The 27956-nt window shown below is 32.8% G+C and overlaps 1 protein-coding gene and 1 long non-coding RNA gene across 5 annotated transcripts in view; one reads left to right on the forward strand and one right to left on the reverse strand.

Annotated features, from left to right (window-relative positions):
- The window catches only part of SoxN (SRY-box transcription factor soxNeuro), a 125710-nt gene that overhangs the window by 77278 nt on the left and 20476 nt on the right, over window positions 1–27956 (forward strand). Inside the window, exon 3 of one of the 4 annotated variants that reach the window (XR_846250.2) lies at window positions 26160–26286. The exons of 2 other annotated variants lie outside the window; for them this stretch is intronic. Coding sequence is in view for 1 of the 2 variants with exons in the window: in XM_087414003.1 (XP_087270129.1) it covers window position 25975 (1 nt within the window). In the remaining variant the exon portion in view is untranslated. Of the gene's footprint in view, window positions 1–25974; window positions 26005–26159; window positions 26287–27956 lie in introns of those variants that run through there. One more of the 4 variants, XM_087414003.1, reaches the window with a different exon arrangement.
- On the reverse strand, window positions 116–25975 carry LOC147907255 (uncharacterized). Its single transcript, XR_015547603.1, has 2 exons — window positions 24267–25975; window positions 116–23549 (listed from the first exon to the last, which is right to left on the reverse strand). It is a non-coding gene; the product is annotated as an uncharacterized LOC147907255 (long non-coding RNA).

Here is a 27956-nt window from a genome sequence, read left to right on the forward strand (position 1 = left end):
TTTCTCATGCCATTCCAATATGCAACTTCAAGTATTTGTGTCTCTGTGCGTACATCAGCGTACATCGTAGCACGTAATCAAAAGGGAAACTAAAATTAAGTATTATTTCAAGAGATATTAGATATTATTTTATATTAAGTTTCAATAAGAATATTTCAAGAATGCTAAGAATGAAAGATCAATGTGCCTGTATCCTTGTGCGGATGATCGAAAGAAACGAGAGAGAGGAAGAGAAGAGGAAGAGATGGGTGCTCGTCTAATCTGTCGGCACTGATCAGGACCTGGTATCGATGATGAAGTCTCTGAAGCCTTTGAAGTCTGCCGTGCTTCGCGACGGGGGGGAGCCAACCGTTCGAGTCCCTGAGTGCTGATCCTGATCCTGGTGCGGCAGTGCATTTCATCTGTCGGTACCTATCAGTCCCGTCTGTCTTTGCCTGTCAAAAATTAAAACCAAGGTTAGAAGAAACGTACCGTTAGGAAAATATGTTAACGATTCGATTCGATGTGCGAATCGTTCATGTGCGTTAATTTTCGCAAATCCGTTTTTTTTTTTTCAAAGATTTTCCCACTTTCAGAAGAGAGTAGCCATGAGTTTCAGCTACGTAAAAGTTATATAATATAATACAATAAAAGTTTTAGTCAATGTTTTTAAGATAAGCATCCAACACGATTGTGTATATACTGAGATAAATATGAAAAAAATATATTCATATATATTTTATTAGAAAGAAGTATTTAAAAATTAAAAATTTTTTTCTTCATATAAAGAATGATTTCGGAAAAAATGTATTAGTAAATTTTTGTTATTAATATAACGTTTCTATTTCCTCAAGAATAATGGAAATGAAATTTGTTAAGAGTAACGGAAATGAGATTTGTCAGGAAAAAAACGAGATTTAAGGGAAAATCCACAGTAAAAATGCACAATGTCTTTGAAATGATATTCTTCTGATTAATTATTTATACACGGACAGAATTATCTCTTAAAATTATCCTGAAAATATGGTAAATTTACCCTGAAAATATGGTACAATGAAAATGATACAATATACAATAATATTATAAAAATTTTCATCATGCACTTCAGTAAAATTAATCAAACTTATTATACATTTTATTGTAATTTTATTAATGAATAAGAGAAATTTGCAAAATTCTTCGAAATATTATACAATATTGTCCCAGAACTATTATATTTTCGGAGTAAATTTTAAGAAAAAATTCTCTCAGTGTACGATTTATTTTCTTTTCACCTGTATATTTTTAAAGATAATTCTTAGAAACGGAATCTCAAGGGTCTTTCGTTAGAGATTATTGGTAGAGATACGAAGAAGCTTTAGTGTCGTAGTACTACAATGTGTCTACAAACAAAATGCCGACGTAAAAGTGAATTCGATGGTCGATGTCTGGTTTATGACTAAACAAGAAAAAAACAGGTAATGGAAAAAGCTCTTGAAGGAGAAGATGTCACTTATCATTTTTCATCCTTCCCATTTATTCTTTACCCAATTTTCCTTCCGCAGTTTTCTGCTTTGCTACTTCCGCCCTTTTCACAAAATCTCTGTTCCGATCATTAGTCATATTGGTATTGATAAATTGCATTCTGCTTATAGTTTACAAAAATGTTAGCCTGTCTTGAAAATTTCGATCCATAAATTTCAACTAATCCGTCAATGTATATTTGTTTCTTCAAACATTAGAATTCGTTTATAATTCTTTCTTGTTTAAACTTGTAAGTTTTGATTTTTGTTTATATATTATTTTCTGTAGCTCATAAAAGCTAAGTCAACATGGCAATTTATCGTTATTAAGAACAAAAATATTTGAAACTTATAATAACAAACGGATGTACATAATTGAAAGTATCTTGTCACTTTGCGGAATATATTAATTTTAAAAAATTTATTAATACGTGTTTTGAATTAAAATAATTTTTTAAGATATATAACTGTACATATAATTATATACATAATTATATGTTAAATGAGATATATATATATATTATATATCATTTAACATACAATCTTAAAAATATTAACTGAAACTTTTTTTTTAATAGTATATTTTTAGATCTGTTTATTCAACTAGTTAGATATCAAATTGTTTTGGACGTTTGTTTGTTTGTTATTCGTTGTTCATTCATTAACTATTCATTCATTAACTTCGAAAGAAAAATTTAGACAAGTCAAAACTTATTTTTTTTTAATAAAATGTTAAATGGATGTTTTTAAACATTTTTTTTATTTCAAAACAATTAAAAAAAAATATATATATATTTTTTTAAAATTATTTCGATATACATATCCATAATTACCTCATAAAAAAAATGGCTACAGTTGCCACGACTAAAAATTATCCATCACATTTTTTGATTACGCAGTAAAAAAAATGTATATTTGTGTTAGAAACGATTCACTCAAATCCTTGTTAAAATTTTATGTTGAATTTTTAACATATCTGAGTTTTAATTTAACATAATATGATAACATAATATGAGTGTTACTTAAATATTTTGTGTTAAATTAAAATTTAACATTTCTCAGTGTTAAAATAACACAATTTATAGGTAAATAAACAAATAACATAAAAATAATGTAGTTTTAAAACATAAATTCTAACAATAAATGAATAAAATGTGTGTTGATTTTATATATTATAAATATTAATTTTATTGAAGAAATAAATGTTCTGTACAACTAGTTACATATTTTATATGTAAAAAAAGTACAGATATTTTGTGTTATTTTTTTCTTTGTAACAGTAAATATTTGTTAAATCTATATATTAAATATATGTTAAATATTACAGAGGCATCGTCTAAACTGAAAATATAAAAATGGCATCTAATTTCAGTTCAATTTAACATTATAAAAATGTCAATTTAACATAAAATTTATTTTTAAATTGTGTCAAAGTATTTACGCTTCTTGTGTTAATTTTGTATACAATATTTTTGTTACTTTCTAACATCTTATGTTAAATTAACATTTTAACATAAAAATTGGAATGGATCGTTTGGGACATGTGAAAATTTGTGTTAAATTTAACACAAATTTTTTTACTATGTATAAGAACTATATGTATGATTATGATAACCGTAACATTGGCATAGCTAAGATATGTTCTTCTTGAGTGGTTATCGCAACTTAATGTGTTGAGGGACGAAAATTATTATTATTTCCCATTGTGGGAACTGCGTAACATTTTTTTCTGTGTTATATTATTATAATCTGCGATATTGTTATAATCTTAAAAATATTAATTAATTTAATGTAAACTTTGTTTAAAAGAGGTAATATAGAAGACAAATCTTTTTTAAATATATGGCTTGTAATCGTGGATTCTTTATTCGAAAGTGATTCAGCAGATTTTTATATCTTTATTCAACGTATTAGAATTGAAATCGTGTTGGGTGCTTGTCTGTTTTTATGTTTATTAGCTGTCAAAAGAAAACCTACTACTACTATTACTATTTGACAAAAAAAACAGGATTAAGAGATAATGTAAATGGATTTTTTATCTTACCTTTAAACATAATGTCGTAAAATGTCATATGTAATAATGTTATCATTAGTCTACTCGGTTACTATTACCGTAGTATACTAGTGATTATTATACTAGCTACGATTATTATCTGTTCACTTATATCAACAATGTATATATTTTGTTCTTATCGAATGTGCGTTTTAATCTATTGTTACATATAATGATCAATAAATATGCTGTAGTTTTATGTTTTGTGCATTCGCATCGTTGTATTCTCTTCTCATTATCTTGTCGTCTTAAAATCGCGATTAGGCGTCATACTAGCAGTCACGCTGTAGCCTCACCAATTATGTTGTCGGATTCCATGCATTTGTATGTCATTTCTTTAATTTTGTAACCAATTCGTATGCAATAAAGTTATATATATATATATATATATATATATATATCCATTATATATTTATCTTTAAACATACAATATCCATTAAATATGCCATTAAATAAATCATTAAATAAACGTTTAAAATAAAATCTGCAGCTCTCTCAATCTATTTATGTATGTTTAACTTTGCTATTTCTTAAGATTTTTAGTAACGTCCATAATTAATCTTTTTCCTTTCTTTTTCAACTTTTTAATTTATTAAATTCTCATTTTTCTATTTTGCCTCTGCTAATTGATTTCAACATCGGGGCTTTTGTTCGTATTTTCCTCACACGCAGTTTCTACGAGTGAATTTTTGATCCGGCGACGATCCGGTATTAGCACTCTCGTTATCGCGCCGATTTTATTTCAAATACCTAATAGAGAGGCGTAGATGCGTTTAGATAAAAATAGCCCCGTAAAAGAGGCTCGACCTGGATCCCGGATGCAGAATAGTTCTCTCGGCGCTTTCTACGAACCCCAGCTGCAGCGCATACCCCTGGCCGACAGATACCCGGTGTCGATATCGTATCCGAGCGGAAAACGAAATTTTCGAATGGAAAACGCGAACGACCGCGATAACGAGTCCCCGTCGATTCCGATCGCGTGCCCATACAATGAGCCAGTAACTCGCTCTCCTATCTCACTCTTGGCAAAGGGAAGGAGAGAAACGGAGAGAGAGAGAGAGAGAGAGAGAGAAGCAGACATAAACTCCTATCCCACCTACACCTCTGCGATCTCTCGTCGCATCCATACCGACCAATGGCCGAGCACCTGCGTTTACGCCGCGCAAGCTTCTCTCCCACGATCTCGCGTTTCCATGGCTCGCCGAGTTTCACCGCGCGAGCAGTTTCGTTTCTCTGGAATATGTCGGAATACGTTTTATTTATTTATTTTTTTTTTTTTCGAGGTCTTTCGATAGCTCAATTTCATTTTACTCGTGAATCTTTGTTGGAGCACGGAAGCGGAGTTGCACAATCGAGATTAACTAGCTAAATACTGAATTTACGACAGAAGGAATATTTAATTGGTATTTTATAGAGCAATTTTATCAAATTCTTTGTTAGCTATTTAAAAGCTATTTAAAAATTCTACATGCTTTTGAGAGGGGAGATACAGAAAAAGTGTAAGCGATAATGGAGAAAAAAAAATATATTTTTTCACAAGTTCGCTAATAATTCTAAATTAATTTGTCAAACGATTTTATGAAAATAAATGGAATAATACCTCTTCAAAGTGATCGATACAGCTTCGTACGGTGTATTATGCGAAATAGATGCGCGATACGTTTATTAGGGTAGACAATCACTGAGGCGAGCCATTCTTGCGTTCTGACAACTTTGAAATAATGCAGTTGCAGATAAGACATCTGCCTAGATATTGACACGATGATGTAAGCCTTTTTAACGCAACGACGTGAGGCTAAAGAATTCGTGTTAACTTGGAGAAAACGTGGAAACAATTATTGTCGATCAAAATCTCTACAAGAAAATTTTGCCTAAAACTTAATCGTTTGCGAGAAAATTTAGTCCTAGAACACTATTGATGCAACTGATATTGACATTATTAAAAGAGGATGTTAAAAAGAGAAGCTGATTTTTGCCCACAAAAGTGTAAAAAGATAGTGCTTTTTATAGATTTAATTTGACTTTCTGATGTTAATGAAGAAAGGAAAATTCACGGAATCGATAAGGAACATCTTAAAAATTGTATGAACATGGTATTTACAGAATTCGAATTCTGAAGATGATTCGAATTTTATATGTATCAAAATACATGCCCTTCCTGTTATCTTCAATTCCTGTTTGAGAATCCATAATAGGCTTTCAAATTATCACTTCTTCCGACTATTTACGGAATGGAAAGTTAAAAGATTTTTAAAAACGATAAGTTATCGTTACTAGTTACCGATGTTTTAAAGTAACTCATTATTGTTACTTGAGAAAGTAACTCTTCGTTACTTTTCCGTTACTTTTATAAAATCGACGATCATCAATCACAGCGGACGAATGCCTAGGAACTTTCTAGTCCCAAGCGCTATGAGTGGGTTGTGTCCAATCGAACCGAGTCCAATCGTATGCAAAGTAATGGTAAAAATAATTGTAAAATTCGTTACCGTTACCAAAAAAATATAACTACGTTATTGTTACTGAAAAAAGTAACGCAATTATCAGTTACCAAAAATAGTAACTTGTAACTGTAACTTCGTTACATGTAACGAGTTACTTCCATTCCCTGCTATTTATTGATTGTCAGGGAGGGGGGAGGGGAATAATTTTAACCTAATTTTTCAAGTGCTTTAAAATGATTATTTTATTTTATTAAATTCTTTTTTATATTATGCGAGAAATTTCAACATATCATTTCTCGCTTATAAGCGAGAAATCACGATCCAATATAGCCGTGGCGACTAGTCAGGAACTTTGAAGCAAATTTTAATCATTTTTCTTCGGATTTAAAGAGATAAAACTATATTATTATAGTATTTTTATCTGAGCAATCAGTAATCCAAAAAATCGTAGATTTCTGTACAAAATACATTTTTAAGTAAAATAATTTTTATTTCTGAACTGTTTTACGTAAAAATCTACAATGTTATAGTATTTTTTCCATTTGACCACATTGTTTTTTTAACTAATTTTAAGATGTCATTTTTCATTTATTGTATTATATCATGGTCCATTATAGTCGACTAATCACGGAAACATCAAAAGAAACATTTATCAACTTTCACATTGTAGTATTTTTATCTTTAAGCTTTAAAACCTATCTTTATTTAAAAGACTTTTAAATTCGAATATTTTGTAAGAAATAGTTTTGGATTTGTAAAAATGTTATATATGATTATATGACATTATCACCGTGGGATACGTAGATGAAATTCTACCCACGGTGATATGACTATCAATCTAACATTTTAACCCAATTTTTGGATTCTTATATTTTTAGATAAGAAAGTTATGAGTCATTAGATAAAATATTTTTCACTTATAACATCACGTTTCTATATGGCCGCACGTCACTTTTATGTAATATAGAATAATAATTCGGTATTAACGATTTTAATTATTTATTGTAATTATTTGTCTTGTCTTAACGTAACGATCATTATCAATATAATATAAAAATTAAAATAGATAATTCAAACTTATTTAGAGAATCTGAAATTTTTTATTATAGATATGCATATACCTAAGTGGGTACACTGTGCAGCTTTAAGGATATTAAAATGATATTTTTTTCACATCACCATAAAGTTTCCATTTAAAAGCACGTTAGATTTTTCGTATTACAGTCGAACTATAAAAGTAATTTATCGGACCGATCGACTTCCGTAAAAGTGAACAAATGCGGAGGTTCGATTGTATATTGTATAGTATAGAGTTTTGTAAATTTATCCGTTTTTATCAGAACTTGAAGAGGCTTCGACATAAAATATATCATTTACATATTCACTAAGAACAGGAGTTGAATTCAAATATCGAGCATGAGCAAAAAACCAGACCATGACTACATTTGAACAATAGCTTACTATGCGATATCAATTCTACAATTACATGAATGAGCCGCTATAACTATAAAAAGCATTTTTATCTGTTAGTATGTAAACAAAATATTTCCTCTTTTACTTAACTCACGAATAACTTAAGAACAAAAAATCATAGGAAAATTAAAAAAAAATGATTTTGTAGGAAAAGTTCAAATGTTTACGATAGATAGTCAAAAATTTTCGTAAATTTTTTTTTTTTGGCCTGTAAGAGACTCCTAAAGTGAAAAGAAAATTTTTCATCTCTTTCAGCTTGTAATTTTTTAAATGTAAGAATTAAAAAAAAAACTCACAGAAACTAAAAAAATACAGTAACCTTTCGAAAGTAGAGATTTCAAGCTTTAAAACTCTTTTTTTAAATTTAAATTTCGTTCATTTTTAACGAAGATATTGTATATATAATTTTGAATTAGAAAATACGAAGAAATTTTTTTCTCGGAATTTTGAATACTTCTTACTGGAACCGAGAGGCCTATCTGCCTCTGCCTTAGTACGTTATCTGCCATGCCACATCTGTGCTCCATTGTAACAAGTGCCACTATAAATTCGAGCTTTGATCCAGAGCTAAAATTGTATTAGGTGTTGGAATTAATTCGTAGCGTTTTACAAGTGATGGAAAGTACTTTCATTAATGTATTTTTTAATGCTCATGTGAAATAAATAACATTCTTTCATTAAAAAACGCTACGAATTAATTCCAACATCTAATATATGACTACTTTAATTTACACCACCATTTATTAAACCAGCTTGTTTGGTATATTAAACTTTTAATTACTTCCAGAAACGTCATTTTCTTAATTTTTACAGATTCAAAATACAGATCATATCATCTCTTTAGGATATTTACTTTTAGGATATCTTTAGAGCAACAAGTCTGATAATACTGCTAGGTTTTTATCTATTCTGAGTTATTTTTTAAATACAGGAAGTTGAATCCGTCGCTCTCCATCTCATGGCAATATCGCATACCTTGCGTTTAGTGAAGAAAATAATAGAGTATATTTTGCTAAGAAATCTACATAATCGCAACAGCTGTGGCAAATTCTTGTACTACTGCAGCAAATATATTTTAAACAAATCATAATTAGCTGCAACGCTGAAAATTTTATTTTTCGTGATAGATTTAGCTTTTGAAGTGTTTAATTTGTAAATGTTTCCTTGGTTTATAATGAAAAAGGTTACAAAATTATATTATAATAAAAGTAATTAATATATAAATGATTGACACAAAATTATCATTAACTGAATTACTAGATATTAAAAGTGACTTATTTCTATCCCTTTAAGGCGAATTTTAACAATTTTCTCAAAGAATTAAATGAATAAAAATATTTTCATTGTATTCAGGAATTAAAAAATGTAATATTATATATATATATATAATTTACACTATATTTTTAGGCAGTAATCGGTCCATTTTCATCGTCTTCGTATACTGAATTTGCAACATGTCCGAGTGTTAACATATGTGATTGTGTTATTTTGTATTAAATTGATAATCAACATTTTTAATATTAAACTAATACAATTTATGAGTAAGTGAACATAACATAAAAAGAACAAAAATAATTGAAAACGTAAATTTTATGATAAATAACTCAATTGAAGATAAATGAATAATATTACATTATATTATAATTGAATGATGATTTTTTTTTTAAAGGAATATGCTTCTACAATTGCTTTGAAATCATATCACATGTGTTCTATTTTTTTACACAATATTTGTGTTATTTTCTATAATAACATATATATCTTGCTTTAAATTGACACTAAACATTTTTATTTTTCGAAACATGTGAAATGTTTTTGACATAAGTTTCCCAACTATAGTATATCATAAAAATTTATTGCCGAAATTTTGTTTCATCTTTAAAATAATTATTCAAGTTTTACCATCTACATTTTGTAAAATATTTATACAAAATTCGTCTCTGATGTTCTAAAATTAAACGTTTATGTAACGTTCGATGTGCGAGAACATACATATTTATAAAATAAAAAAAATCAGTAGAGACTAAAAGAGGTAAGGCAATCTCAGCGTGACGGCGTGTGCGGAGCACTCGGGTTCGACGAAAAATCTTTCGAACGGAAGTTTACGCCGCGGCATATCCGCCGTCGACAATCAACGCGCGATGCAGTTCACGTACGCACTATTTCGCGAATGGCGATACGAGGTACAAGTTACTGGCTACGTTATCGAACCCGTTCCCCCTCGTCCCGCTTGACATTTTCGATTCTCGTACGGTCGTAACTTCGATAGCACCGTAACAGTGCCGGGGCTGTAAAAATGATATACACGCACCGTGGGATTCGCCATGGTGATTCCCGCGGTGGCATGCTGCGGTCCGAACCGCAGAATTATACGCGGTTCCGAATCTTCGTCGCTCGGAGAGACATCGATTTCGCCTGATAACGTAATCGAGTACATTTTTTACCACGCAGGTTTTTGTTGTGCGAAAGGGATAAAAATATCTGGGATCATTGAATTAATTGCTCATTTTACGAATGTTCCGATTTTGTATATTCATCTTCGATAGTTTGATAATAGATTAAATTTAAACACTATTGTATTATTATATTGCTTCGTACTCTCAATACGCTTGCATCAATACACTAAACAAAATGTATTTTGTTAGCTCTCTATTATCAGATTTTTTTTCACAAATAACCCTAGTTTTGTGTTACTCGCCGATTTTATTGAAACTTAGTACATTTAGAGTAGTAAAAATAGGATTGATAAAATACGCATTTTAAACATGTTTTAAACAGTTTAAAACACGCTCGATGTTTTTAATATGTTTTAAATATGTATTTTTTTACAGTACTGTTTGAAACATATTTGAAACATTAAAAATATATTTAAGAAGAAACACAATATGTTTTATTCTTAAAAAAAATATTAGTCTTTACCAACCGTGAGTAAAAAATAAATTCGTATTTTTTTTTATATTTATATCATTGGCAATGATGCAGTTGTAAGGATGAAAGCTACCTATTGTATTTATTATTTTTTATAAATGAATAATTAACTCGTTATATTTAAATTCAAATATTTAAGCTATGTTTGAATTTCGGAAATATGACAAAAGATTTTCTGAAAAATGTAGAAATGTAAAAAGAATGTAAAATGACAGATAAATGTCAACATAAATTTGAACATCAGGTGATGATCAGGTTTGAGCATTTCTATTTTCTATAACGACTAACTAGCGTGTACTTTTGGAACTTAAAGACAGTCCCTGCAAAGAAAATTAAATTTGAAAATATGTTTAATATTTATATTTTTCAAATAAACTATACGTATATGAAAGTTGAATAAGATCATATTTTTGTTTAATAACACATTTTTGTAGTTTATTTATTTTATTTGTTATTATTTTTATTGTTAAAAATGAAGATTTTTTAAAAATGCACATGATTTTAACAAATTTACATTTTTCTTTTATAAGTACTTTATAAATATTTAAAATAATTTATGCAAAGTTTCATTGCGATTCATTGATTAGTTACAAAGATATGGGACAAATAAATATTTTGTTTATTTATTGAACTAGTTCATATATTACAATGTAATTCTATGTAATAATCTTGAATATATGATGCCCTTATATTTAAAAAATTGAGATTTTTATGATTTATTTTATAATACATTTCCATATATTTTTATTAGAGCACAGATTTAAAAAGTACTACTATATATATAATATATTAAAATACTATATATTAAAATTCTACATATTAAAAAATACTATATTTTAAAATAACTTATAATCCAGATAGTAAATCGTCATCAAATTTGTCGTATTATTTTTAAACGTGATTTAAAATAATTTGTAATTTTTTCATCATTTATTTTGTTATAGTTTTTAAAATATGTCCTGAAGAAGAAAGATATGTTCTAGAATTTATTGAAAGCAAGATTCAAAACTCAAACTATCTAAGGAATTATTTTTTTATCTTCAGAAATACCATGAAATACCAACAAAGAAGGCAATCTATCCGCATTTTATTCTTTATGTTTATTTTTTATTATTTTTAAAAACGTTTTAATTTTTTAAATAAATTTTTTTATTAAAATAAAATATAATTTTATTTTTTTTTTAATTACGATCGATTTTATTTTTAATTACTTCTCGCGCTTTATTTATCTCTATTGTTTTACTTTTTATATTCTTTACAAAAGTAATATACGAAAATTCTTTTATACACAAAAAATTGCCACATTATAAGATTGTTACATTATTGCATAGTAGTTAAAACTCTACTATTGGCAATATAAAAAAATGCGTGTTTATTATTTTTTTACTACTGTATAAATGCATTCAGTTTCACTAAAATCGGCGAATAACACAAAGGAAGGATTAGTGTAGGAATTACTTTCATTAATTTTTCGTTAAAATTCCGAAATGATTGTTTTCGATTGTGTACTCGAAATTTGTGTAAAGCAAAATTTAATTGACAAACATTCGCCACGTTGTTTTGTGATTACAATCATGTGTACTCTAGTAGTATTTAATAGTATTCATGAAATTTGAGTCACCGTAAAAATTACTTTCTAAAAGGCGAGTTCAGTAATTCGTGTCAGAACATAGCAGTTATCTGAGCATATGACATCATAGTTTACAATTTGGCGCGAGGTTGCCAAGTGTCGAAGTCGAAATATGTGTGACTTCGACGACTTATCAACGTGTCTATAGCTATGTATAATATTTTTTTTGAAAAACTTTAGGAAGATTAACAAAGAAAATAATAGAGAAAGTGTAGAATTTCGAGAAAATAGTTATCCTTGAGATTAACTGATGAAACTTTCCAATGTTTTAATGGAAATTATGAGTGACATGTGCGACAATCCAATTGTAATTAGCATTTTTACTCCATGTGCGTATGGTATGCTCAACAGACAAGCTCCAAAACGGGACAAGTTCTATGTTTTTTCAACAAGTCCATTTATTTAATTTTTTTATTTTAATAGCATGCTGATGGCACATTTGATATATTAGAAAAAAACGTGGATCTAGTTTTGTTATTTCTTGTAACAGACAAAACCCTCACATAAAAGCTGAAATCGAAATCTAATTGTTCATAGTGTCAGTTTGTATCTCACTCAAATTTCATTTGTTTTCTAAACAGAGTTTTTAATTTTTCATTTTGTACCAGTCACATTAGTTTACTTGACATATTAAGGAAAATATATAAAATAGTACAATTTCCGAACAGGTTAAAATTCTGAATAAAATAAAATTTGAATCCTGTTTTCGAAGTTCGACTTTATAATTTTTTTCTGTTCTTATCCTTCACTACTCTGAACCCATACAAGATGAGACAGATTTAAATCTCAAAAATTGGATTATTTTATTCGAAATTGTACCCTAATTCCAGACATTGTCTCTCTTTCGTCAGTTCTCTTTTTCAACACAAAACTTCACTTACACTTCATGTCAAAGTTCGAATCTAATTGTGTCATCAGTTTGCATCTCACTCAAATCCATCGAGCTGCGAAGTTAAACTTGCGCCACTCGCAAAGTGGACATCTTGTACAAAACACCACCACCGTCACCGCTAATAACCGCCGTCGCTCGCACACGGCGCGCCGAGCTCCGAGAAATCGTAACTTGGCGTGTTTATCACCGGCGAGCCATGCACGGCCGACGGCGTTAGCACACGAGGAACGACTTCTTGCGTGGGGCGTTAAAATCGTATGGGATTTTTAAACCCTACGTTCGACGCGGGGACCGCAGGAGTGACCCCCTGTCCCATGAGGGAAGAGGGGAACACTCCTATGGTTACCTCCACCTACGTCAACGCGCGAGCTTCGCAGAAAATCATGCCGTCCGCCGAGCGTGAAACTCTTACACACGTTGCCCGGCTCATGTAGCAACGGTAATTAAAGAACTTACGCGGAACAATCCTTTCTGCAACAATCCTTTTTCTCTCGCGTATTTTGCGTTCACTCTTAGAAGACAGGAAATATTATCCTGGCACTTGGGAACTGCAGTTCTGGAAACGATGAAAGATTTTTCTGATAAATTCTGTCAACCTTTCTTAAAGGAAAAAAGATAGGTACATGTCCACTAGAATAACTTATTTTGATGTAACTTACTTATTACTAAAGTAAGTTCTATTGGACATATATATATGTATCTATCTTATTAGATAAGACATGTACTTATCTACACTTATATTCGGACATTTATACAATTTTATTATTATTAATCTGAAATGCTTTTTTTATTACTGTATTATAATTTTATAGCATTTAAAGATTACAATTAAATTACAACTATGTTTTTGTGTATTTGAAACTAACATTAACTTAAATAAATAAAATTTTGTGTAAATGTTTGGATACATATCCAGTTACTCTCTGGGACAATTACATAAAATTTTATTTATTTAAATTAATATTCTCAAATGCTTTTTACCTTAAAGATTTCACTTTGAATTACTTGTCTTTTGTCATTAAATATCTTTATTAATATTTCCCGTCAGCATATTAATTTTCTAATTGTGATCGAACACTGGAACAATTATGTCTGGCTGTCTAGCTATTGGCATGTTGACGCTTTCTATTACTTGTTTAAATATTTTAAACAATTGTTAATAATTGTTATAAGCGAGTTTAAATAATTTTTCCTTGCTTAGAGAGTCTTGAGTTTTCAAATGAATACACACAAATATTTATATTAAAAACCTTTCTAATATTATGAATTGTATTACTCGTATTTATGATAATCTACGCTTATAAACATTCGGCTACTGGGACATTTACTTTAATTCCCACAAAATTTCACTTTTAATGAAAAAAGTAAATTTCATCATTAAGATTTTAAGGGATCAATTTTTATCGAGTAAAATGAGAAGGATACATCATATTAAATAAAAAAAAAAACGTCATTAAAATGATCCAACGTATCTATATATCTCTTACAATCTGCGGTATATCGAATACTTTTAAAATTTCATTTTTTAAATTTCTCATCTTGCAAAGTATTATATACAATACTTTACGTTTGAAAAAGTTAGCCAAATTGCACAATTATACGGAGAGATCGTCCCTTACGTGCGGTATCTCCAATTTGAATTTGCGGGATACGGTAAATTGTAAGGGCAAAGAGGGCGACGATAAAAATAATTCAAGGAAGAATTCGATGAGATTTGGAGAAAGGACCAAGGACAGGCGCAAGCGTGCTAAGAATTCTCTCTCTTTCTTCCTCTTAATTTTTTTTTCTGGCCTCTTCCTTCTGCTCCTTGCCTTCTCCTTATTGTCGTTGCGGAGGGCCAAGAGTTCGCGGTGGGGCCGTTCGTCAGAGGCAACTTATCGCGCCGCTGGGCATCGGACATAAATTTCATTCCGTAATGTGACAGGTCGCTCCTACCCCCCGAGAAAACCGTCCTACAGCCTTGTATCACAGTGTCCTACCGGGTGTTTAAAATTTCATCTTTGCCTGCTTTATCTAATAAGCTTTGTTCCGATATATTCTGCAGATAATAGATAATAGTAGACTTTATTATTAGTACTAACAGTGAATTTGGAACCTCGCCTAAATGCTTGGAATAAAAGTAGCGTCATTAGTGTTGTTGCACTTGCTTGGCGTCAAGACACTACCGTGCCTCCTGATTTCGTTTGAGAACAAGCATGCTTGATGCGTTTTATTTTATATTTTTCTAACACAAGAATTCCGTGAGATAAATTATTTTAGATTTTAAATTTTTAATAAATTATTAAACATTTTTTTCTTATTTTTACTAATTTATTTATTTATTTATTATTACATTTATCAATGCTTATTATCATTATTAATTAGATTAGACTTAAGAATGTAATAACAGTGAAGAAAAAATGTAGAACGAGAAATATTTTTAATTGGTCATATATAACTGATGAGATTGCAAGACGAGATATGAGATAATATTATGAAACAGCGAGACAATTAAGCACATTATTATTATACTTATTAATTCGCTATATTAAAAAATAGCAATAATGTTGTCGGGAAAGCTATCGACCTCCATCAGGAAAGATAGATCGATGAGATCGGTCGACCAGTCACGGCGCTTCCACATTTCCGCCGGAAGTGGATAGCGATCGTTACGATGTTCATCGCGGTGCAACGCGGATACATGTAAACAAGCCTCATCATAAACGACTCCATGACACGTGTCAATGCACGGAAGCGAGCACATGAATTGATACGATAAAACTGATAAATCTGTGGAATCTGCTTTTTATTACTGTATGCAGGAAAAAAAGTTGAGATTTGGATTTATTATAGAAATACTAAAATTATTATTGTTCTCAAGACATTATTGCGTATCTTACAATAAGATGAGGTCAAAGTACAGAGTAGTTGACTAAGAATATTCGAGACGCGAGAGTCAAATGCTGACTTTGATGAAACTTGATAAAAAATGACATAAGTAAAAATTGTTAAGAATAATGAAAGGAAATTGAAAGATTAACCTAAAGATTAATTTTTAAAGCTTTTCTTTAAGTAGACTGTACTAAAGGAGCGATGGACCCAATTCTTTGATCATCAAAAAATATTTTTTAATTTTAACTCCACGTATATCAAAATGGAAATCAATCCATTTTGGTTAATTTAAAAATAAACAATGCCCTTGCATATTGTAGATTTAATACTGATATAATACAGCAATTTCTTACTGAAAAACAGTAATTAATTACTTATTTGGAATATTGAATAATAATATTTTGAATACTTGTAAGTAATTAATTATTTACTGTCTTTCAGTATTGATCAGATTTCTGTAAAGGCATCCAAATAACGTGCGCACTTAGTAAATGATAAACTAAAGAGTCAAATTTAATACACTTTTTTAGTTAAATTATTTACCTCTGTGTGTTATTGTAGTTAAATTAACACCATGTTGAGTATAATTTGACATTATGAATTTACTCATAATTAAAAGTATAACGTAAAAAGAAAATGAAGAATGCAGAAATTGCGTATTCACTATTCTACTTAAAACGTTGTTCCACAATTCAGAATTTAAAAAGAATTCTCTATTGAAAATTTGCTAATTTCGAGATGTGTCACTCTTGTACCAACACAGCGATACGTCATGTACATATATCTATCTGCGTGCACTGTGTATATTATTTGTGTATGTATATATGTACGTATGTGACGGACTCGCGATTTAACACGGTGATAGGCACGAAGATGACGACTCGCGCGCGTTTATGGACGCGTCGCAGGAGGTGTATATACATGCAAAACATGAACAAGGAATTTATACATGCTTGCACAGAGGGAACAGGGCGGAGCTGCGTTATAAGGTCAAGTTGGGTACCACCAGTGGGGTACCGGTAGCGCCTGGTACCGGGCGGCAAAAGCGACTTAATGTCCCCATTTGTCCCGTGCGCTCTCCGGAGGCGATTCATCCTCGCCTCCCTTTTGTGCGCCCCCGCGTGTCCCCGGGTGTCCCTCTTGTCCCACGACATTCTATACAAACGACATCACCGTATCACCTAAATCCCCCTCCCCTTCCCTCCTCCCCTTGAAACAGTAACTCGGAAGATAATTAACCGACTCGGACTCGCTGCTCATTCTCTTTTTGTGGTCGTACCGAATGAATTCATTCTGGTCGGCCAGAGCGACGTTCCAACTTGTTTTCATCGCGTTTTTTTCGAAGGATCAAGCTGGTTTGAAACTTTGCAATTGAAATCTGTAAACCTGTAAAAATCTGTAAATCGTATTTCAAATTAGCACAATGCGCACAGTCAGAGGGACACGGAATTTCAGTATTTATTGAAAATGGACATAGAATATTTATATATGGATGGAAAGAATGATTTTGCTAAAGTATAATAAAAATTTAGTTAGACTACAGATCTGAAAAATAATTTTGTTGATTCGAAATAATTATGTAAGAGCATTATGCTCAAGCATGATGAGCAATACCTACTGTAAAAAATTTTAGCAATCAGTTTGAGCTACGTAATTATTTTGTTGGTCAAACAAAATAATTAGTTTCAGATCTGTATCTGTATTCAATTTTTTAAATCAGCAAAACTGTTCTTTCCGTGTACATCGAATCATTGACATAAATCAGGAAACTTTCTTTGTATACCTTTTTTTTTCATGTGTATTGAAAGTAATCACTATATGATTGACAATAATCATGAAGATCAATAATCATTGATGTACGATTGTAACGTCAGACGACGTTATCTTATCTAGACGCTATGTATATAGGCATAGATGTGTATTAAGTAACGTGACGCCGTATAGACACGCGAATCGCTCGTCAAAAGGATTAAGTCAGTAATCTGGCGTTAAGTCTCAACGCTCATTAGCCTCTGCCGACTTAATCACGGATTGAGCGTCCGTTAGGCCGATCCGCGGACAGTTCCCACTAACAGTTAATTCGCTTAATAACGTCGTTTAATAACGTTTCGTGCTGTTCCGGTCAGCTGGCTTTAGTAATTCTACGGTTTATTGTCGAAAAAATTCAGGTTGCGATCAGCGATAATCTGTTTATTATAACTAAATTTAATTGGGATCTTGATCTTCCTCTGATAATACCCAAGTATAATTTTGCGCTAACAAAAGTATGATTTTATATTACACATTACTTCGCCTAATTGGTGTATTCCACCAGATTACCCAATCTCCAGCCATGTTGGTTTTAAAATGGTTCGCCAGGTACGATAATCCATACAGCATGGCGCGATATATCATCACGCGACCGCGAACTGTTAAGATGCCAAGGTGTATACCTCGCCGCGTTTCCCGTCGCCGTTCTCTTTCACCCTTGACAAAAGAGAGAAAGAGAGAAAGAGAGAAAGAAAATCCCTTTGCGCGCGATCTCGCGCAAGAGAGGAGAGTCTTGCGAGGACGGCGACGCGATGTAATGGTGAACGGTAAATATTAATCTCGAGTGTGTTACAATGCACGCGGGTCGTTCCGTCATGGCCTCGAACCCGCCATCACGTCATTCTTCAGCCCGGACTCCTCATCACTCTCCGGACCGAGCCGTGACCAATCCGGAATAAATATTGGCGATTATTAACTCGCCACGCGGACCACGACCGTTGAGGAAGATCTTGTAAGGGAGGGAAGGGCCAACGTCGTTCCTGAGGTGCAAGATGGGCCATGGACGCAGGGTCCAGTGTCTTCGTGAGATGCTTGAGACGTTAAGTGGTCCCATTAGCTAACGTTCCTAGGTGGACCGTGCGGCTCGCCGATGGCATTCCTTTGGTCGTTCCCGTCTTCCACCATCCCTCTCGCCCCCTTTTCCCATTGCCCCCGTGAGCATTAATTCTCACGGTGCCACGTGTGGCCGCTGCCACACAATATGGCGGACCGGAATCTAGACATCTCAGTGTCTGTCTTCCTCTAGTAAATGAGCAAGATGTATTCATTACCGGGACATACTCCACATTAATAATCACATTTACGTGAAATTGCTTGTATAAATTCTTGTAACCGTACATACCCTAATTCAAACCCAGTGAAGTACTTTCTTCAACTACATTGTGAAAAATGTTTATATATCATCAAATGCTTTACAATCAACTTACATATATAAATGTAAGTTATATAATATAATTCTTTAATTCTGAATTTTAATATTTGATGAAATTAAAAAATTCATTCAATTACGTTAACCTTAAGAAAAGACATATTAATTTAAAGTATATTAAAAAACATTTTGATTATTTTTGATTCAATGAATGATCATTAATCAATGTCCGACTTAATGTCCAGTTAATTCATTGATACAATAACTGGATTCATTAATATAACTATATTCATGTATTCTTGCAATCAATTCTAGTAATAGTTTTATGACCTAAATCATTATGAGAGAATTCATTGGATCAATTTTCGTTTAGTGTACATTGACCCTAGGAGTTAAGGAGATTTTGGAGCAAATATCGAAAAATTATTAAAGATTAAGATAAAGTTTCTGATAAACAGTTATATATTCTTGAACATTTTTAATTCAAGAATTAAGTAACCTACGTGCTTCAATAACATTCCATCGGAATACAAAAATTATTAACTTAAGAATCCCACTTAAATATAGTATGTTTTCCTTTAAATAAGCGCCAAAATGATTCTCTTTTAAAAGGGAAATCAGATCATATCTAACAAAACCTGAAGTTGAAGAACTCATTTCAACATGAAAAATATTGAAAAATATATGAAGAATGTAGCACAAGAATGTGTGTTTTTCGAAAATACTTTAATCTTTATCGGTTTTAAAAAATCTTTAATCTTTATCTGCTTTAAAATATTCTTAATTTCTGAAATAAATATTTTAAATTATATTTTTAAAAGTACTTTAAATTAATATATCTTTTCTTAAAATTAACGAATAATCGAATGATTAATCGAATGATTTTTTAAATTTCGTCAAATATTAAAATTCATAAGGAATTAGATTATGTAACTTATTTAGATTATCTAACTAAACAATTATGTATAATTGTAAAGTATTTAATGTACAAATATTTTTCACAACGTAATTGAAGAAAGTGGATCCATTGTATGAATTAGGGTTGATGTTTTATACGGTTACAAGAATTTATACAAACAATTTCGTATTAATATGTAATTATCCATCTGGAATATGTCCCGATTATGAATGAAGACATAAAATGCAATATGAAAACAAAATGTTGTGCCATATGATATTTCAAGTATGCCATATCATATCTGAAGTATCATACGAAGAACAGGCTATCGTTCTTTGCATTCGTCCTTAAATCAACGGTCGAATGGCCGTAACAAGAGGAGACGACGTGAGCGGACTCTCCTCTGTTCGCGATCGACGCGAGATCGAGGATACCCTTTGGATGACCTCGAGGTGGCGGAGAAGGAGATAAGCCGAGCGGCGTCCAGGTGTCTCTCGCGATAGGCCGACAAAGGGTCCGAGAGGGCCACTCACACGTAACAGCGGGCAGAGTCATCGTTGTCGTCTCGTCGGAGGGCCGTGGAAGGAAGAGGGTCTAGACCTCTTTTTTCGATGGATGGAAAGAGCAGGAGGAGAAACGAAGAGGAAAGGAGAGGAGGAGATGGAGATGTCACCGTCGTGTCGGCTGCGCGACGAGTCAGCGAATTCCTCAGCTATCATGACGACTTCATCCCTCCAACATTTCCTCCGTGAGAGGAGAAGCGAAGTTTGTAAGATAAACTATTATCTTACTATTATCTGTAAAATACGATTTCCCAAGCAGCGTATAAGTTAAAGAGCTGGATTCGTACGAACAGTAAGTGTGTAACTAAAGACGGATGATTACTACTGAATTGGACAATCAAATTAAGTTCGATGTAATCTCTCGCTTACGAAGAATCATCGCAAGAGTAGCCATAATTTGTGGGATAATTACAATTTACAGATACACACCTTTTTCAAATGTGTAGCAAATCGACATCTCCTCTTTAGCCACGTGTTTCATTCACCAATCGCGCACGCAAGCTTTATTTTTGAACCTCTGAAGGAAGATTAAATTTACACATAGTAGCGCCGCGGAACAATACCGGCGTTGTTTGCACGGTGTAGTAAATATTTGAGTGCCATCTCGTCGTGCACTCTCACCATGCCACGCGTAGCACTATACTCGGCCCAACCGCCTTCTGTTCGAGCTAGCCCGAAGGGCTCGAACTTCAGAGTACATACTAATTCCCTTTGCGCGCTCTTGCCGATCGGTGTTTGCTTCTGCCACTTCGCTTTAATTGTTCGCGAATCTCACCATAATGATTATCGAGCGGAAGTGATCATGAAGAAAGGAGGGGATGATAGGGGATGATAGGAGGGGATCGATATCATTCTCCGATTTCTTCAGATGTTTGTTAAGTAGTACAGCCTAGCAAACTTCATAATTTTACGGTGTTTGTTCAGTCATTCGTTCTGTCATTTTGACCGTCCGTCTGTTGATCCATCTGTCTGTCCACTTGTTTTCTGAAAGATTTTCTCGCTTTATTTTTCTTTTCAAATTTTTTTTTCGACAATAGCTATATAAGAATTTTAGGTTTACTTAAAATACAAAGTATGAATAAAATTAATTGACCGCAAAAAGGACAAAAATAAAAATCAGTTTTAATCTCGAAGATCTTTTAATAGTTATCAAGTTTTTCGCTGCACTACTTCGTTATACTTGTTGCAAAGAGTTTATTTAAAATATTTGTGAAATAATAATATCGAGATTTTAAGAAAAATGCTTACAATATGGATATAGCAAAGATATTTATTAGTCAATGCCATGAAATTGTAAAAGTTTTCAGAAGAAACATATCTACAAGTGCTGTGGGTCCAGTTTATACTTATACATATATATGTTTGAAGTTTCTTTACAGAGTAAGTAATTTTCTTTGCTTGCAAAAAGCGTACACGCGAATCGATCGATCATCACCTCCGTGAGGGTTGGAGTCGCGAAGGTAGGAGAGCGAGAGAGTCGGAACGGCAGTAAATAAAAATCCCGGGTTAATTTTTTTCGAACAATGCCATCGATGTTCGCGTCCGCCAGTGCGGAGGGTAGCAACCCTTTTTTCATACTGTTCAATCTCTCCCAACTGAACGTAATTCGTGTCGCCATTCAAAACGAAAGCTAATGGTATTGCTTTCCCCCTCATGGGCCTCGCGAAAATTTATCGCGATCTTGCCACGAAGGATTTATCTACCGATGCCAACGGCGAACAGAAAATCGGCAAATTAACTGCAAAAATCTGAAATATCTGAAAGCGTCGCGTTCGAAAATTGCAGTTAAAACCTATCGAAAGGATTATGATAGTTCTATAGCCTTGGCTGTAAGTATAAAGCACCCCTACAAATTGACATGTAAACGTTCTATATCTAACAAAAAATAAATTAAAAGATTTATTAAGAAAATTTTACTGGAAATAGTGTATTTTTATCATAATTATAATATTTTATTTGTTCTTCTATTCTTTTTATTGCATATTTCAAGAAAATAGAATAAGTTGAAGGTGCTTTGTACTTATCTATGAAAAGAACAGTTTTGCGGAAATATTTAAACATTTTTTAGTTAAATCTGAAAATAATTTTGTTAAACTATTGAAATAATTATGTAGGATGCTCAAGCTAATTGCTAGAATATCAAAGCTTTTTATAGCATTGCTCACCATACTTGAGTTTTCAATACAACTATTTTAATAGATCAGCAAAATTATTTTCAGATCTATATTTATCTAAATTTTAGATATATTAGCAAAAATTTTAGATACGTTAAGTATAAACTGGATTCACAACACTTACTGTAGGTATGTTTTTTTTGTGTGGCTGTACCTGTTTTTCGATATATAAGCACTTGTAACAATTATTAGCATGTTATAATTATAATAAAACTAACATAATTTTATATTATATATCGCAATTTTGTTTGTTATCTCTTTTTATCGATAATACTGCTAGAGCCATGTTTGTGCCGCATATAATGCAAGAGGATAGCACCAGCATGGCTCTTGAATGACTAAGCCTCGGTCTAATTGGTACACTACTGATATGAGTTCCCTCTCTCAATGTCCCTCTCTAGGTTTTTTAACTGCTTATGTATATATATATATATATATTCTGTCTTTTAATTCTTCTTTTTCCTTTCTCTATTTCACTCAATCTTTTTCGTATGTCTTCCATATGCCTGCTTATTTGTACATTCATATTTAAGTTTTAGCTATAATTTTGTTGCGCTCAAATTCCTTCTCTTTTCCATTTAAATGAATTACAGGATTATTAGTTACAAATTTATATTTACAAAATATACTGAGCTGTTGCAATTTCATTGCATTATAAAATTTATCGCAGATTATAAAAAATTGTGAAACACGCTCGTAATAGTTTGAGGTGTACCGTACAGCTGAAATCCACCCATGTGATCTTACATTAACGATAGTTCTTAAATCAATCCTCGTCCGTCACATTCTCGCAAGCGTGGGCGTTGGAATGCCTCGCGCGGCAGCAGGTAACGAACCAAGCTCATTACTCGTCGTCACGTGTCATTCGTGACCTCGTCGTAAATGAAGGGAAACGAGAAGAGGAATCGTCCGGCCGACCATCCTCCTTGGATCGTCTCGTTACGGCCATTCGTCATTTTCAGCTCTGCGAGAACGATAAGCTGTACACACTTTGTTCGATATTACATTACAAAATTGCATCATTGAGATTAGAAGCTCTGAATAGCACGATATAAAAGATTAATAAAAATTGACTTCATTAACAATACATTATAATAATATTAAGTGAAAATCGATCGAAAAATGTTCAACACCATTAGGCAAATTTAATATTATCGATATTAAATTCTCTATAGAATGTTTTAAAGATGCTCATTAATATCAGTAATATTAAATTGCTTGTTAATTTAATTTGTAATATTACGCATTCCAGTTTTAGTATAGAACTGTCAACACTATTTAGACTGACAAATAATCGATGTGCAGTTCGCTTGAACTGGAAATTGTAAAATTTATACAAAAATATTAGACAAATGTTAAAAGGCATTTTGACCGAATATGGCTTTCTTTGTTTAATTGTGTCGAACATTATAATATAATAATTTATTGTTATATTTATATTAAATATTATATAAATATTATTTAATAATAAATAAAAGATGTGCTACGATCAAAGGAAAACAACGAGTCATATATTGAAAAAAAAGAATCTAGAATTCTGGTTGAAAATCAATTCTCTGGTTGAATCTATAATAATTCTAGTTGATAATCAGAATTCAGATTGATTAGAATTTTCTGGTTTATCCATTTTCCACCACAAATTTTCTCAGCTTAACCGTATTCCTCATAATTATTTAATTACCTCATTAATAGCGCGACTTAATAGATGCGTAAAACGCGTTCGTCGAGGCGTACAATGCGTTACCTCTGTCTCGCCCTGCCTTGTTACGGCTATCCGTCATTTTCACACCTCGGAGTGATAGAAATGCGCGCGTGAGACGCTTTCGAGGAGGAAACGCGGCAATTGTACGTCGCAGGCGGTTACGACGGCGATAAGCCATGCCGTCGTCGCGTCTCGTCGCGTCGCGTCGCGTCGCGTCGCGTCGCGTTACTTCGCTCCGACTTCTCGCATGTCGCGCTGCATAAAATTAACTCGCGAATTAGTCCCGCGCACACGCAACGCGAGTGTAGACACATCCCCGACACGAACACGCGATGTACCCGCTTAAGACGTTGCGATTCGTCTTAATGCGCCCGAGGCTTATATCGGCTGATAATAACGACGTAATATTGTTGAGCTTAGCGAAAGAAAATCTTGACAGAAGAGAGAAGATGAATTATTCATCGACAGTTATCGAAGCGGAACAAAAACGTGATAAATTCATATATTTTTTGTGTTTACAGTGCTACGGAATGATTGCTTAGCCTATAATTATTTCATAATGCCTGTTAAAATGTTATCTCTATTCATTATAACATAATTAAATAAAAAGCTACTGTTAAAGATCGTGGTATTAATTTATTAAAAGGCTAAACGACTTTTGCAATAAGAAGATGTGTCATATGTGAAGCGACACAAGTCTTGAAAAGACGTTGAAGATGTTTATATAGTGTATCGCCATTTGTAGTTTAATGTAGTCTTATCTCAGCATGTTCCGTGCCGGTGCAATTTTAAATGATTTAATTACTACGTATCGGTGATCTATGATGTTTTTGTTCGCGTTTATTATATTTGTTAAATAACATGTATTTCATAATGGTTAAAAAATTATAATGATATAAAAGTTATTTTTTCTTTCTTTATATTTGAATTTTTTTTTATGATCTTTTTCACATTTTAAATTAAACAAAAATTATTATTATGAAGGACAAGATCTAAGATACCAATATATTACATCGTGTATTAATTATGTATTTATATATGATATAAAAATTATTTTATAACTACATTTCTTTTTATAGCTAAAATATCAAACGGATATAAACGAAAAGTCCAGTGTGGGTCACCGGTGATCCATCATCTGAATGTATCAATCAGCCGTTCTCATGTGACTCATGTTGTCACATACATTCCATACCGCGATCTGCTCCACGAATTCTTTTGATATATACATATAGGGTGTCCCACCTAACTCGAGCATCTGAAATATCTCGCTTGGTTTTTTTATAATAGAAAAAAATGTTTCAGATGACACTGAAGTTTCGATGGGGATATATTTTGATCACATTATCTTTCTTTTAGGAAGCGTCAAAAAGATATTACCTCCATTTTTTAAACTCTATTTTTGTTAACTTTTTGCTCCAGAAGAAATACATGACCAAAATACATCTCCACCGAAACCGTCTCATTGTCATTTGAAACATTTTTTTTCATAAAAATCAAGCGAGATATTTCAGACATTCGAGTTGAGTGGTACATATTATCTATCTACTACATCATTAAAAAGATATGTCTCAATATTTGAGAAATCAAATTTTGATCTAAAACTTTTCCTACTGATATTTTAGCGTATCTTATCTTTATATCTAAGAATTTTCTTTTTTTACTAAGCTTATTCCTCTTTTGTCAGATTCTATCGGATACGCGACTTCTTTTGGCCATAGCAGTTAAGTATAGCTCGTTGGTATCAATTTGACATGTTTCCCGCGATGGAACGGCGGCTAATTCGCCAGAACGGAAACGGTCTTTTACCTTAGCCACGGCCGAAAAAGGACCCGACCGCTCGCTCTCAAACGCACGTCTTGTGTGTTGCAGGGATTGGAACGCGACGGGCAACGTACGCGCGCAGGAATCCTGGCCGACGTGAACGACTCTCGCCGCGACAATGTCGAACCATTCCACCACCGAAGGATCAGGCTCCTTGATTGTTTCGCGCGCTACGGTGAGTCTTCCTTCAATCTTGAGAAGATTAGATCAAGCGAAAGAGAATCGAGCAAGGCGTGAAACTTACTAGACACTCGAGATTGATTCTGCTAGCGCGTGATCCCAACCAGGTGTTCCTCGCGAGGTGTTCACGCGAGATTGGGAACGCGTTCTACGAGGAATTTGGATCTATGTATCTGTAATTTTCTCGATTTTCTTTCTGTGCTTACATGACAAGAAATCGTTTTATTAAAATATCCAAAAATTTAACTAAATACAGATCTGAAAATAAATCAATTTGATGTTCTATATAATATAATTATTTTGATCCAGTCCAACAAAATCATTTTCTGATCTGTATCTAGCTAAATTTTTAGATACTTTAGCAAAACTGTTCTTTCGTATGTCATAGGCCGGATCATACTTTAGAAGGAGACAAAAGGATGTTGATTTGATTTTATTTAAATTACTTGTTGTAAAACCTCAGTTCTGAAATATAAAAATTTACATAAATACATAATTTACATAAATTTTGCTAACGAGCCCGTCAAACCGCAAGTTGCTCGAATTTTAATAATCTCGGTATAACGATCAACCGTTTAAGCGACGATTTAGGGCGTGACAGTTGATTTTTTTTTTTCGTTCGTCCGTTAACGTAGAAAGTCGCTTTTCACATGAGTACCCACGCGAACGGCAAATCGACTCTGGAACTCGATCGGTGGTGGTTCGTCCATGAAAGTATCGCAAAACACCAAGGATCGTTTTTTGCGCGTACTTTGCGCGCGCGTTGCAACGACTCGCGATCTCTACGACAAACGCGATCTTTATCGGCCGCTTAATCGATCCATCCTATCGATCTTTGCAACGAGCCGAGAAAGCTCTCACGCCGTGACCGATCCCGACTCGATTCCTCGCGGCTGGCGGATTAAATCGGGACGCGAATGTTTTGCCCCAGTTTCACTTGACAGGCCGATCTGCACGGTGAGTTTGTTCCGCTCAGACAAACTAGGCGATTGGCGGCTTCGATAGTCTGCCGATCGATCGATCGATTCGCTCTCCGGATCGCCAAAATCGAACAGTTTGACCCTCGCGCGATCGGCAAGCCGGTCGGCCGCACCTTGTCACCGATCGTTCCGCCATCGCAGTCGCTTTAATTACAAAAATAAGTCAATGAGGAGAAAAAAAATCGTACGACGAAAAAATTCTTCGCGCCATCAGTCCCGCCGCTCGCAAGAACGGGCCTTTCGACGCGCTAAAACGAGTAAACTCGAGCTTCTACGCCTCTCTCGAGAATATACCTCCAACGCTCTCATTTCGACATCGCTCGTACGCACGGCGAGAATGAGTCGTTCTTTGAACAACGTCCACGAAGCAAATTGGATAGGCGGAGCGCAGTAGTTGGGAAAGTACGTGGAACTAACCGATTTCGAGCTGATCCTCCAAGATACTCTAAGATCTCCCGTGACAGACAACACCTATAACGTCGTACGTTAATTGATAGTCAACAATGTAGTAAGACGAAGAAAAGCCATTTCATATTTTTAGTTGCTTCTACAACCTTGGCCAAAAATATATCTCTAAAAATTCTTTTTTATATCTAACGAAATTTAAAAACAATTTTATTGAAAAATGATATTTATTTTTATAGCAATTTTAATACTTTGTTATTTTCCTTCGAATTATTTATTA

Source organism: Acromyrmex echinatior, chromosome 15 (assembly GCF_024713525.1).
Source record: "Acromyrmex echinatior isolate Ae372 chromosome 15, ASM2471352v2, whole genome shotgun sequence".
Taxonomy (NCBI): Eukaryota; Metazoa; Arthropoda; class Insecta; order Hymenoptera; family Formicidae; genus Acromyrmex; species Acromyrmex echinatior.